The sequence below is a fragment of the Emiliania huxleyi genome, assembly GCF_000372725.1.
Source record: "Emiliania huxleyi CCMP1516 unplaced genomic scaffold EMIHUscaffold_62, whole genome shotgun sequence".
Lineage (NCBI taxonomy): Eukaryota > Haptophyta > Isochrysidales > Noelaerhabdaceae > Emiliania > Emiliania huxleyi.
The window spans coordinates 100,595-113,206 of NW_005197351.1; the positions used below are offsets into that span (position 1 = coordinate 100,595).

General features: G+C 64.2%; 2 protein-coding genes across 2 annotated transcripts; one reads left to right on the forward strand and one right to left on the reverse strand.

Moving 5' to 3' along the window:
* Positions 1 to 2,465: 2,465 nt before the first annotated feature.
* Positions 2,466 to 4,406, reverse strand: EMIHUDRAFT_104739 (hypothetical protein; the record flags this gene model as incomplete). Its single annotated transcript, XM_005763681.1, has 2 exons — positions 2,466 to 3,876; positions 4,204 to 4,406. The coding sequence occupies 2 exons, from the start codon at positions 4,404 to 4,406 to the stop codon at positions 2,466 to 2,468; spliced, it is 1,614 nt and encodes a 537-aa protein (XP_005763738.1).
* A 5,980-nt stretch (positions 4,407 to 10,386) lies between these two features.
* On the forward strand, positions 10,387 to 12,072 carry EMIHUDRAFT_452428 (hypothetical protein; the record flags this gene model as incomplete). Its single annotated transcript, XM_005763682.1, has 4 exons — positions 10,387 to 10,429; positions 10,542 to 11,032; positions 11,111 to 11,406; positions 11,586 to 12,072. Exons 2-4 carry the CDS (start codon positions 10,565 to 10,567, stop codon positions 12,070 to 12,072), a joined length of 1,251 nt encoding a protein of 416 aa, XP_005763739.1. The 5' UTR covers positions 10,387 to 10,429; positions 10,542 to 10,564.
* Positions 12,073 to 12,612: the final 540 nt, after the last annotated feature.

Below are 12,612 nucleotides of genomic sequence, written 5' to 3' on the forward strand. Positions count from 1 at the left end.
CAAATGCAGGTGGAGGCGGAGAAGATGAAGACGTGGCTCTCGACGACGACCCTGTCTGCGGAGGACCAAGAGAAGGTGGTGAAGGCGGCGGAGGCAGGTGGGCACTTTGAGACCCTTCGAATCGCGAGAGACCCCACAACGTATCACATAAACGCACAACCCCGGGACGTATCCACACTGCTGCGACTGGCCCAGGATCCTAGCCCCAATGCCCTGCTGCGACTGCCAGCGCCCTCCTCCATCCGACCCCCCCCCCCCCCCTGGGCAGCTTACCCCAAGGAGAAGCAGTGGATGTTCCCGCTCGACTACTCATTCTGCGATACGTACAAACTCACCATGCTTCCTGGGCAGGTCGACGACTTCCTGGGCATGTCGTTCCCGATCAAGAATGCCCTCTGCGAGTCGAAAGCCTGCCGCCTAGAAGCGCGAGGGTCCGACAAACCCTCGCGCTGAACGTAATAGTTTGGTGACGATTGAGTCACGGTTGCCCCGGTGGGTTGGGTTTGTCGGTCCCTCTCCTCGCGTTGTTGTCGGATAATCTACATAGCCGCTGCGCGGCTATCTCCGAGTACGCGACGGGTCGGCGGCCCTGGAGGGAGAGGGCCGGCGGCGAAACAGCTCGAAGATGGAAGAAAGGGAGGGGGGCCGGCGTAAAAAGCCGTAGGTGAGCAGGTCGGACGGGATCTGGTACTGGATGAAGAGGTCAAGCAGGGGGTTGCCTAACGTTAATTTGGGGCCTAACAGTTGCGCTATTGTTGGCTGAAATCCTCAACGTTGTTCAAGTGTTCAGAGTTCACCCCGCAGCCCATGCTGTTACTGTTTGTTACTGTTGTTGCTGTTGTTCAGCGGCCAGCAAGCAGAAAGTGGCAAAAAACCCGGGTAAAACCCGGAAAAAAATTGAATATTCTTATCTTCTGCCTTGCCTCCGACGCTAGAGACAGTCACCACGGATACATACGTCCGTGGGAGTGCCCCCCTCCCCCACCTGCCCTGCTTACACAGATAACATGCCCCGAGAACGGCGACATTTGGCGGGGGGAACCAGGGAAGGAGGTTCGGGTTAGTCTTTCTTTTGTCCTCTCGGGGGAATGTTCTCTCGGCGCCCATGGCCTTCTGAGGTTTCGTACTAATGACGTTCTTCTTGGCACTTCGGGCGTCGGTGTGTGCGTATCTGTGGTGTCTAATTCCTCCGGTATGCTATATAGGTTTCCCGAACAGAGATCTCCTTTTGAAAGGAAGAGTATCTTGCTGGAAGCCTTCCCGCTGGCGGGAGGTCCCCAGTTCGAAACCTGGTCGACCCTTATATTTTTTGTTCACACCTGAGCGGGCTCAATTTTGCTCAGATGCTCCTACGAATACGAACTCGAGTCCTCACGCTTAGGGCTTGGTGTGTGTTCGTTATTACCCGCACAGGGCACTGGAGATCGTCGTGGGGTGTGGGACCTTTTCTTTGAAAAGTTCGCCCTCCGCATGGAGAGACGCCCCGGCCACAATCATCGCCCTCCGGGCAGAACCACAAACTCTCACACACGCCAACACACGCGCGCCCGGCGCCCCTCATGCCCTTCTCCACGCACACCGCGTGAAAACCACGCGTACGTCCCGCGCGCACGCAAACACACGCGCAGCGCCCAGAAACCTGTGTCATGGGCGTAAGCCCTGTGCTGGCACCCCATGGCCGTCCCGCGCCGCCCGCACCAGCCACGCGCCTCTCGCACCATCAGAGCTAGCCGCACGACCACTCACGCCGCGACGCGCGCGCCGCAGTGAACCTCACTGACAGTCCACGCCTTCTGCCAGGCGCCTGCACACTGCTTCAGGCACCATGTCCTACCAGAGCGCGCCGCGCCCGGCACGACGCAGCTCCACCGCGCGAGGCGCGCGCGGCGGCACGCCGCGCGCGGCGGCCGCCGCGCACGCGCCCCGCCACCCGACCAGATCTGCTGCACAGCCTGCCAGCAGGCTGTGCAGCAGACCTGCTGGACACTCAGCACATACGCACGCTCGCGCCGCCCGCCCACTACACGCGGCTGACCGCTGACTGCACCCCGCGACAGCGCCCCGTTCCACCAGGCTAGGCGCGCTGGCACGCCGCGCGCGCTCCCAGCAAGATCTTGAAATGCAAAAAGTCAACTCAGCGTTCTGAGTTGAAAAATGCAATCTGAATTGATTTTTTTGCAACTCAAGTGTCAAGATTCCCTCTGCATCTCAAATTGCGGGGTTTCCACACCCTGACCCTGACGGTTGATGACAACACTTGTGGTTGTCCTACGGTTGTGCAACTGAGACGCAGGCGTCAGGGTCCTACCCCTTTATGCTATTAGTACACCTAGGGACCGCGTGGGGTGGGCGGCGAGCCGCGCATTGGCTGACAATGTGCCGGTTTACCAGGGCGCAGGGCCCAGTCGCGCGAGCCCCGCGCGACCCCGCCAACCCGTCTATGTAAACCGAGCGCGACGGAATTACTAGCGCCGCCTCCAGTCGTTCCTCCTGTACTTGTAGCACGTGACCCCGCTCTCAGAGGAGCCACCTTCGTTCCGGTGGCAGAGCGGCGTCACGCGGAAGCCGCCGGCCTCCGTGTACTCGAGCTTGATGTTGTAGCGCATCGAGCCCATAAAGGCCGCCACGTCCGCCTCGTGCTCGGCCCTGGACTCGGGCGTGGCGTGCTGCCCGCCCGGGTGCTGCGCGTGCTGCAGGAGAAGGGAGTGCCGGAGCACGGCGTACCAGTAGCAGCTTATCGCACCTTGGCCCAGCTGCTCGGCGGCAAAGCGCTGCCCGGCGGCGGCGATGCGCGCCGCCGCTGCCTCGCCCTCGGCGCTCTCGTAGTAGGCGAGCTTTGCCCGCAGATCTGGCAGCAACTTTGTGCGAAAGTCGCGCGTGATAAGATCTTCATTCTTGCTCCATATCTTGGAGAGCCGGATCGGCACGTGCGTCTTGTGGGCCTGCAGCGCTGGGTAGTAGAACTCCTCGCAGGAGGAGTCGATCAGCAGCACAAGCGAGCCGCAAGCGAGCTTGTACTTGAGCGACGCCGAGTAAGCGTTGCCCTCGAGATGCAGCAGGTAGCGCGAGCGGCATTGCTCCGTCAGGTTGAGGCGATACGCGCGCTTGCGGGCGCCGCAGCACGTGTCCTGCACGTCTAGTGGCACGGCCGTCTCGTTTCGCGCACATGCCACCAGGTTCGGCACGAGCGCGCGCCTCACCCGCGAGCCCGAGACGGTGCCGCGAAAGGTGAGGCGGCGCTGTCGCAGCCTCCACGCCTGCCTGCCTTCGGCACCCTGTCTCAAGCGGCGCGAGATGGCAGCCCAGCTGGTGTTAGGCTCGCGGCCGCTCAGCTTGCCGTACGAATGGAAAGTGAAGTCTGGCACCGGGATCTCGGCTTGCGTCCGCTGGCCGCACATTGTGAAATGCGGCAGCCGGTGCTTGTTCCGCCTCTCTCTGCGGCGGCCGAGTATGGGGAAGTCGAGCATTGTCCAAAAGAGGTGGACTGGTTCGCTCAGTCGCGGGAGCAGATCCGCCTGGTGACGTGCCATCGCGGCTAGGGCTGGTGCCGCGAGCCCCTCCATCGACTTGGCGCCGCCAGCCCAAAGGAGAAGCGCTGTCGGCGTGGAGCCGTTGTAGTACAGCGAGGCGAGGCCCTTGAATTTCTTCTCCGCAGGGCCGTGCGCCGCAAACGACTCGTTGAGCAGGTCAAAGGTGCGCTGGCGCGGACCCGCACGCATCGTCTCCATGGCCCAGTTGTGGTGGAACTCGAACCGTCTTTCGACCGACGGCATAATCCATGGGTGAAGAGCATTGCAGCGCTCCTCCATGTCCGAGGGTGTCGCAAAGAGCCGGGAGAGGCTCTCCGCATACTGCGCCGCCGCACCATCAGCAAGCCTACTTGGCCCGCCAAGGTCGGACAGCGCGGCCTTCCGGGTTGTTTGCGGTAGCAGATGACGCGAAACAGGCATGTGTATCGAAGCCAAAGACCCTGCACGGCGGTTTACCTCGCTGAAGACCTCGCTGAAGGCGGTCTGTTTCATAAAATTTCAGGGCGCCGCGTTGCCCCGAATTCTTTCCGCAAGCTGCCACGCCTGAGCCTCCTCATCAGCGCTCGAGTTAAACACACGAATCGGAACGCCGGAAACGCCCGGGAGTAGGCGTACCGCAAATCCAGATGCAGCCTGCGTCTTCGGATGTTCGGAACCTTCACCAGACGGCCACCCAGGATCGATCGGGTGTTTGGCGACCACGTTTTGAACGGCTGTTGTCAGGGCATTCACATCACAAGCTGCGCCCGTGTAGATGTTTGCGATGGCAATCCCAGGCCACTCCATCATGGTTGCGTCATACTCGGCCAAGTTGATGTAGCCTTCGGGGTTGCCAGTTTCGTCTATCAGGGGCTGCTTCATGCTTGTATCGGCCATCGGCAAGAGACCGACGATGAAGACGCGCGACCGTGCACAGCTTGTCAACGAAGCAAACACTTAGTCTTCGGAAGATGAGCGCGCGCGACACAGCGCAGACCAGGTCTATCCACACTCACGGAGTGGTCCTGTGGTGGGGATCGGAGTGGTCTGACCGTGTGGAATGGTCCTGGTCGAGGCCCTCTGTAGCATCGTGAGGCGTCCCTCTTCTCTCGCTCGAGAGATGGTCATCTGAACCCGAATCCTCGGTGTCCAGCAAGTGGAGTTCTAGTCGTACGCGGTCCTTCCGCGGTTTGGTCGCGGGAGATAGGTTGCCCGCAGTGCCGCGGGCCTCCTCAGCCGAGGAAGACATATTTATAGAGAGTACTCAAAGTACGAAGGCGTAGTTATACACCGGTGGGGGAGTGGCGCAATTATGCACCGAGTTGTGACACCACAACAGCAAAGAGGTCGACTGTCTCGCAGCGCGGCGGCCCAGCGAAAGCAGTCAGAGACTATGACGTGCCAAACTTGCACAACGGGAGTTGGGGAAGCGTGACGTGCCACTATTTGGGCATGGGAATCCGGGGACATGGGAATACGGCGGACTATTTATCACTCTGGAATGGGAGAGAGAGAGAGAGAGAGAGAGAGAGAGAGAGGGAGAGAGAGAGAGAGAAGGAAGAATAATAGGTGAAGCTTCTCGATACAGGTCAGGCTACTGGTCCTCGTGAGAGTCCTCGTGCCTCACCTCCTGCGACAGGTCCACCCTCAGCCTGCGGCGCGATAGCAGACAGCAGCACAGGGAATTCCACAACGCGGACCCAAACTATCGTTTATAACCACTTCGTACAATTAATAATGAGGTGCATGTCGCATCACACACTGTGCGCTGCCGATTTGGTTTCTCTAAAGATACACACGCACCGACCGCGCGTCCGCTCGGCAGTGCGTCGCTCTGCAGGCCCTACCAACAACATACCTACCATCTATCTCCTGCCACCCCGTGCGCCCCTGCAAGCAGATACGTTGTTTCCTGCGTTCACTCGTGCACACAAGAAAGAACCAGAAAAAGAAATTCCGGCGCAGCGCACGCCTTCTTCCCACCGCGCAGGCATCATGGAGCCAGACTACAATGCGGCAAACGATCTCGTCAAACGCGTGATGGCTGGTCTCGGCAAGTTCGAGCACCCCAGTACGCGCCTGCTGGCGGATGCTGCCTGGCTTGCGACAGCCAGGGCGGGAGCTGCGCAAGCTCGGCTACCGCTGCAGCTGACGTTGCAAACACTCACTGGACGTGCGATTCAGGTCGAGGCACATGGAAACTGGAGCACGCTCGACCTGTTCAACGCGATCTCAGTCCAGGAAGGCATCCCAGTTGACCAACTGCGCTTGCTGCACGCCAACACCGACAGGCAACTGAGTCTCCACGACGCTCACGACCTACATGGGCAGGGCATCACAAACGACGCCGTCCTCACGCTAGTGCTTCGGCTGCGTGGTGGCTGCTACCGCACGGGGTTTCCTTTCCAGATCTTGGTGACGCCTGGCATCGACGCAACAGAGGTGGACTGCCGGCAACGGGAGATTGTCATCGACGTGGACATGCGCCCTGCGATCGCCCTTGCGCATCGTGAGGAGCAGCGGCTAGCTTCGCATCCGCCCTTCCCTGGGTTCAGGGGCCCGTATAATCTCGAACGCACGGCCCTTGAGCATCTGGATACGCTAGCATTGTTTCGCATCGGGCTCACGTGCATTCGGCGCACGCTCACCCGCCGAGAGGGCACCGAGGTGCACCGCTGGGACTACGACTGCATCATGGTGCTCGCGCTCGTGCTTCGGCAGTACGAGGTGCCTGCGGATATCTGCCGGCGCATCATTGACGCCGTGGTGCTGCCGCCGGAGGAGTGGGAGTCGGGCGAGCAGGTAGCGCTGCAGCAGCGGTTCGAAATGGCCGCGCTAGAGCGGGGAACTTTGAGACTTCGCGCCTCTGCTCCTCAACCGAGGACTCTAGCGCCCCCTGTTCCTTTGCTCCAGCCGCACCGGCACTACCGAGTTGACCTGCTCGACTCCTCAAATTGCGCTGAGCGCTTCTTCGTCCAGCCCTTCCCGCGGCGAGAGACAGGTTCGACAGCCGGGGTCAATCTCCAGTCCAGCCTCAGGTCTATCGCGAGTCGATCGTGGCACTTCCGGACTGGACGGAGCTCCGCCACGGAAGTGCTCCACCACATGCTGCCGGCACTTCGGGTCGGTGCGACAGCCAGAAACTCCACCGCGATCCCGCTGACGCACGAAATCGGCTTCTAGCCATGCCAGCGCGTGTGTCTATACACTACTTAGAGAACAAGTACAAGTACAGGCGCGGACTGGCACGCGAGAAAAGGAACATCTTCACCACACACAGCAGCCGGTCCACATGACGCGCGCTAGGGCTGTTGCTTGCGCTCGGTCTCAAACGCGTGCACGTCGTCGCCGGACATGCCCGCCTTGCTGCGCTTCCAGGAGGCCCCGCGCCGGCGTTTGCGCCAGCGTTTGCGACGAAGCGCTTGGTGCCCGAGAGCGCCGCGATGCTGCGCGGCGCCGCCTCGAGGGCGTCGAAGCGCCGGTACTTGAAGTCGGTGCCGAAGAAGTCCGCAACCTTGTAATCGTCGCCAGAGCCCTCGATGGCGCCCTCGGCTTGCGCCTCGGTAGTGATCTCGTTGGCCTTGAACGCGTTCTGGCGCCACCAGAGCTCGCGGTCTGCGGCGCGGTGGAGCCGCGTGTCAATGCGAGGTCTCTGAGGGCGCGCGCGCGGCGCTGCGGCAGTCGGGGGAGGGAGGGCCCCGGGCGCCCACGCACATCGGTCCTTCTTGCCGTCGACCGCGATGTCGTCGCCGTCAAAGGACTGGCCCACCAGGCCGTGCGGCGCCACCACCTTGCCCGTCTTGGGGTTGGGCGCGAGCGGGTCGCGCAGCGGCGAAAACGAGAGGTCGACCTGCTTCTTGCCGCTCGTGGCGGAGCGCTGGATGAGGCGCGCGGTCGCATCAATGGCCCAGCCGGCGGTGCGCACGTGCAGGACCTCAGTGTTGTCGTTTTGCGTCACGGCGATGGAGAGGTCTTCCACCACGAGGGGCGGCTGGCCGGGCAGCACTCGCCTCGTGCCGCCCTCGAGGCCGTGGACGATCGGCGTGGGCGGCATGTTGGGCGTAAACTCGATGCGGACGGTCCGGCCGGTGGCCTCGGTGACGGCCTTGATGAAGACGTCCGTGACGAACGTGCCGCGCACCTTGAGGACCAGGTCCGAGAGGAAGAAGGCGCACGCCTGTATAACCAACTCTCAGGGGCAGTAGGTGGGCGAGCCTCGAGCGCGCTCATCTCGATCGTCAAGGCGTCGCTACGCGCGGTCTTCCGCGGGGGGAGCTTCGTCGACGGGTGCGGGATCGCGGCGCAGTCAGTGCCGTGGCGATGCCTCCGGCTGTTGCGGCGGGCGGCTTGCTGCTCGCGGCGATGGCGAAAAACTCGTCTCGCCGCACACCAAGGGCTTATGCTCTGGCGAGATGTGAGGCGCATGCGCCCGGGGGGAGGGCGCATGCGTAACGACGCTGCTAGAGATGCCTTTCGGGGCCCAGAGATAAAACTTCTGACCTAGTAGCATCCACCAGCCCAGATCCACCTGGCCCAGACATTTTTTTCTCAGCTCTTCTGTCTGGGAGTGTGCTGAGGTCTTGAGCACTTGAGCACTGGATAGGGTCGATTCCGCATGGTACGGGACCCCTCGATCGTCTCGCCCTCCCTCGCTGGTGTGTTCATTGGGGGAGGGGTCAAAACAAACACGGTACAGGATCGAGGTGCACGCTGCTGAAGCACTGTCGTCCCCCCTCTCCATCGTCTCACTTGGGAGACGTCGGCGATGATGGCGGTGTGACCGATCGAGCTACAACCTACATACACATACAAACCCTCGGCACATCCAGGGAGAGAGATTTTCAGCAATACCTTAAAGACAATACCAAACAACTCAACACTCACACGTCATTTGCATCCAGGGCCGGGGGAGCTACGAGACCGCCCGGGTACGAATGAGGCATGGCCATGTGGAACCCGAACTTGAGGATCTGAACCTGCAAACCCATTCCGCGCCAAACCACCTTGAACCCTCCCCGAAGGTGCAATGGGAGTGAACCCGAGTGAAACTAGTGGAAAGCACGCGCGTCCACTTCATAGGTGTGTTAAGAGAGCCTGAAGCATGAGCACGGGCCTGTGCGCCACCGGCTTGCGGCTCCGTGATGTCTGCTGCGACTCCTCCAACGTCTCCGCCTGCGACGCCGCTGCAATCCACCGGTCTGCGCGCCCGTGCCTGGCCTCGAGAGACGTGGGTTGCCTCCTCCAGCCAGACCGGACCAGAGCCGCAGCCATCTTGTGCTACTGGCATCGGACTCTGCAGGCCGGGGGAGTAGGCTGCCCCACGCCTCCGTGGACCTCTGCCGCCGCCGCCAAGTGTGTCGATGACGCAATCTGGTATGATGCCGAGAAGTCTAAGACAACAGTCAGCTGGGCGAGGGCATCCATCCTGCAGAGCTGCACCGGAATCGGCGCCGTTGACTACCGTGCCTCGCAGCCGTCGACCGTGGCGGTGCCTCGTGTGCGTGCAGAGGCGCTGGCGCCACATGCCCAGTGCCCGGTGCGCAGAGGCGAGAGGTTGCCCGAGGTCTGGATGGCGCTGATCCTGCACGTGGAGGCGGACTGGCAGGGTTCCCGCCTTCGCTACTGGGTGGCCTGGCACTTGGCTTTGGGCGCGAGCCGCATCCTCGTCTACGACAACGGCAGCAGCAACCCAGAGCTAATCCTGAGCGCGCTGCGCCCGTTCGGCTCGCGGGCCGCCTACGTCTGGTTCCCCGGCGATCGCCGGCAGACTGACGCCTACGACGACGCGCTCCGGAAAGCCGGAGGCGGGGGGCGGGATATCTTTGTGGGATGCCTCGACCTCGACGAGTTTGCGGTCCCCCACCGCGACGGCTGTCTTCCCCGCCTGCTCCAGCCGTGCGCGGCCCGGCCGGATTGCGGAGGGATTCGCCTCAACACGCGGGCAACGTCGGCTCACGGCACCGTTGGAACCCCTCGCGGCTCGCCGCTGCAGGAGGTCGAGTACAGCCTCGGCTCATTCAGACCAGCCTGCTGCTTCGTCAAGAGCTTTGTGCGGCCGGCGACGCACCTGCGGTGGAAGACGCCGCACGCGACGGTGACGAGGAACGGCTCGTGCCTGATGGACGAGCGGCTGAGCTGCCCGGGCACCCCGCCAGGCGCAGGCGTGCCCTTTGTGCGCGAGCCGCTGACTGGCGAGCGGGCCTTTGTGCTGCACGTCCAGTGCGCGACCCTCCTGCAGTGGGTGCTCAAGCGCTCGCTCACGGGCCGGGTGGACGGCGGGAGGTGTCCCGCCTGCGGCAGGCCGCTCCACGTGATTGCGAGCGAGTTTCGGCGCAAATGCGAGGTCAACGAGGAGTCGCCAGCGAATCGCGGCGGCAACGGCTCCATCCCGGAGGCCGCCCGCTGCATGCCGTCCTGGTGGCCCTGCGCAGCGGCTCGGTCAAGTGCGAGCTTCCGTGCGGCCGAGCAGCGCTTTGAGGTGCGGCGTGGGGCGGCGCTCGCCCTGGTGCGGAGGCTCGACGTCCTCGTGACCGGAGGGGGAGAGGGAGGTGTTGTCGTGTGAGAGATCGGAACTGTCCTCTCTCTGCACGACGCCACTCGAGCGACGGCCGACGCCACACCCACACCCCTGCACCGCAGCACCAAGGTCCAAGCCTACTCGAGTACCTCCTGCGTCGGCGCCGTCGCAGACTGACACGGTGAGTGAGGTTTAAAGAGATGAAAGAACGAAAAGAAACGAGGCACCCACACTTGAGGTAACACAGCGACGTATTTTGACGCATTGCGGCATGGCCCGATGTCGCATGTGACGAGAGACCTGGTGCGATTCGCCACTGCGCGCAACCCTGCGGTTTCTCGTTCTCATTCCTGCTTGAAGGCCACCACCTGTGGTCGTGTGTGTACTGGGTGTGCTGGTGCTGGTGTGCTGGCCCAGAGACCTAGCTCCATCCGCACCGCCGCTCACATTCACTAAATGCACACACGCACGATCCACCGCCCGTCATAACCGCCCGCGGAGCCTGCTCGCCGCAGGCAGCAGCAGTGCACGCGACGAGATGGAGCACATGGAGCCGTGCCACTCGTCGCCGCTCGCTTGCTCGCCAATCCACGCATGCACCCCTCCCACTCCCTCTGGCCTGCGCGACGATGGCGGCCTCGCCTCGCCCTCCCACTCCTCACCGAGGGCATGTCGCCGCCGGATGGCGGCGACGCCGCTGCTCTTCACGCCAGCCAACCCTCGAGTGCACGTGACGCCGCCGTCCAACCTGCGCCGCGAGTCGCTCGTAGTGCCCTCGTCGGGCGCGCTCCACCGCATCGGCAAAGGCTCCGGCGTCACCGTCTACCGGATGATGCGCTCGCCCGGCCCATCGGGCCAGCCGCGCTCGCCCTGGGTCATCAAAAAGGCGGACACCTCGCCTCTCATCCCGCACGAGCTGCGGCGAGTGGAGCAGACGCTGCGGGACGAGTCGAACCTCCTCGCGCGCATCACGCACCCCAACATCGTGGGCTTCCGCGCGGCGCAGGTGAGCCGCCGTCACCGCCCATCGCCAACCGCTCTGTCCTGCCGACCGCACTCCAACCCGACCCTCCCGCGCCCACAGCGCGACCCGGACGGCCAGCTGTGCCTCGCGCTCGAGGCGTGCGACTGCTCGCTCTACAGCCTCGTGCAGGAGCGCCAGTTCGCGCGCATACAGTACGGCGAGCACGACCGCTCGCGCCCGCTCTTTTCGCCCGACGAGGTCCTCAGCGTGGGCTGCGCCGTCGCCGGCGCCCTCGCTTACCTTCACACGGAGCACCGGACGCTGCACGGCGACGTCAAGTCGGCCAACGTGCTGCTCAGCTCCGAGGCCTTCCCCGCGCAGCGCCCCTCCCTCGTCAAGCTCTCCTCCGTGAAGCTGTGCGCCGACCCCCCCCGCCCGCCCGCCCGCCCGCCCGCCCGCCTGCCCGCCCGCCCGCCCGTGAGAGAGGAGCCGCCGCCGCTCACGCCGCCGCCGCCCTCCACCTCGCGCCCCGCCCGTGAGAGAGGAGCCGCCGCCGCCCTCGCCCGGCTCGGACCCGCAGCACGCGCGGGCGCAGGTGCGACCTGGGGGTGTCGCTGCCGCTCCGCCCCGACCTGAGCGGCGTGGTCAGCCCGGAGAGGAACCTCTACGAGGGGACCGAGCCCTGGCGGCCGCCAGAGTGCTTCCGGGACGCACGCGACGAGGGCGGAGCGGCCAGCTGGGCGGGCGAGGGGCCAGCAGAGGGGTGGTGCGTCTGCGACCGGTCAGACGTCTTCGCGCTCGGCCTCGTGCTGTGGGAGATGCTCACCGGCGACGTGCCCCACTCGAGCGCGCGGTCGGCGCGCGGGGAGGACGGCTACCGCGCCGCCCTCGGCACCCGCCCCGCCCTCGCGTGGGGCGGGGTTCCGCTAGCGGCCGCACACCCAGAGTACGCCTCGTGCGTGGAGCTCTTCGAGTGGTGCACGGAGCGCGACCCCGCCGACCGCCCGTCGGCGAGCACGCTCGAGCACTGGCTCAAGCTCGCGCGGCAGAGCGGCGAGATGAGCGTAGCGAGGACGATGTGAGACTCTGGACGCCGGAGGCGAGGAGAGCAGCTCTAGAGGAGAGCCGGCGGCGTGGGTGCAGGGGCGCCCCCGCGCAGCGGTGCCTGCCAGTGCGGACTCTCCAGTGAGCAGTGTCTGTGTGTGTCTGTCGACTGTCCACCTCGCGCGCGCGGCCACGTGGGGGCCCGCCGCGCGCGGGTATTTGCACATCCTCAGTCTTTGTTACGCGACGTGACACTCAAATCAAAACAATCGCACAGCCCACATCCCACACGGGGACACGCCCGCCGACGTGTCGCGTCGGTCGCGTCGCCGTACGCCGAGCCTCCCACAAGACCCATCGTCGTGTCGGGTGTCGCGGACGCGGCCCCGGTTCTCAGCTCGCGCGCCGCGTCGACCCCCGGGCAAGCCGCGTCCACCCCGGTCGCGCGCAAACCGATGGCCCATACCCTCACGGTCGCTCCCTCGCATGCACCCACTCGGTCACCACTCGCCTCGTGGCTGACAGCCCCGGCCAAGCCAGCCCGACGCGACCGGAGCGAGAGCGGGGCGACGGCTCGG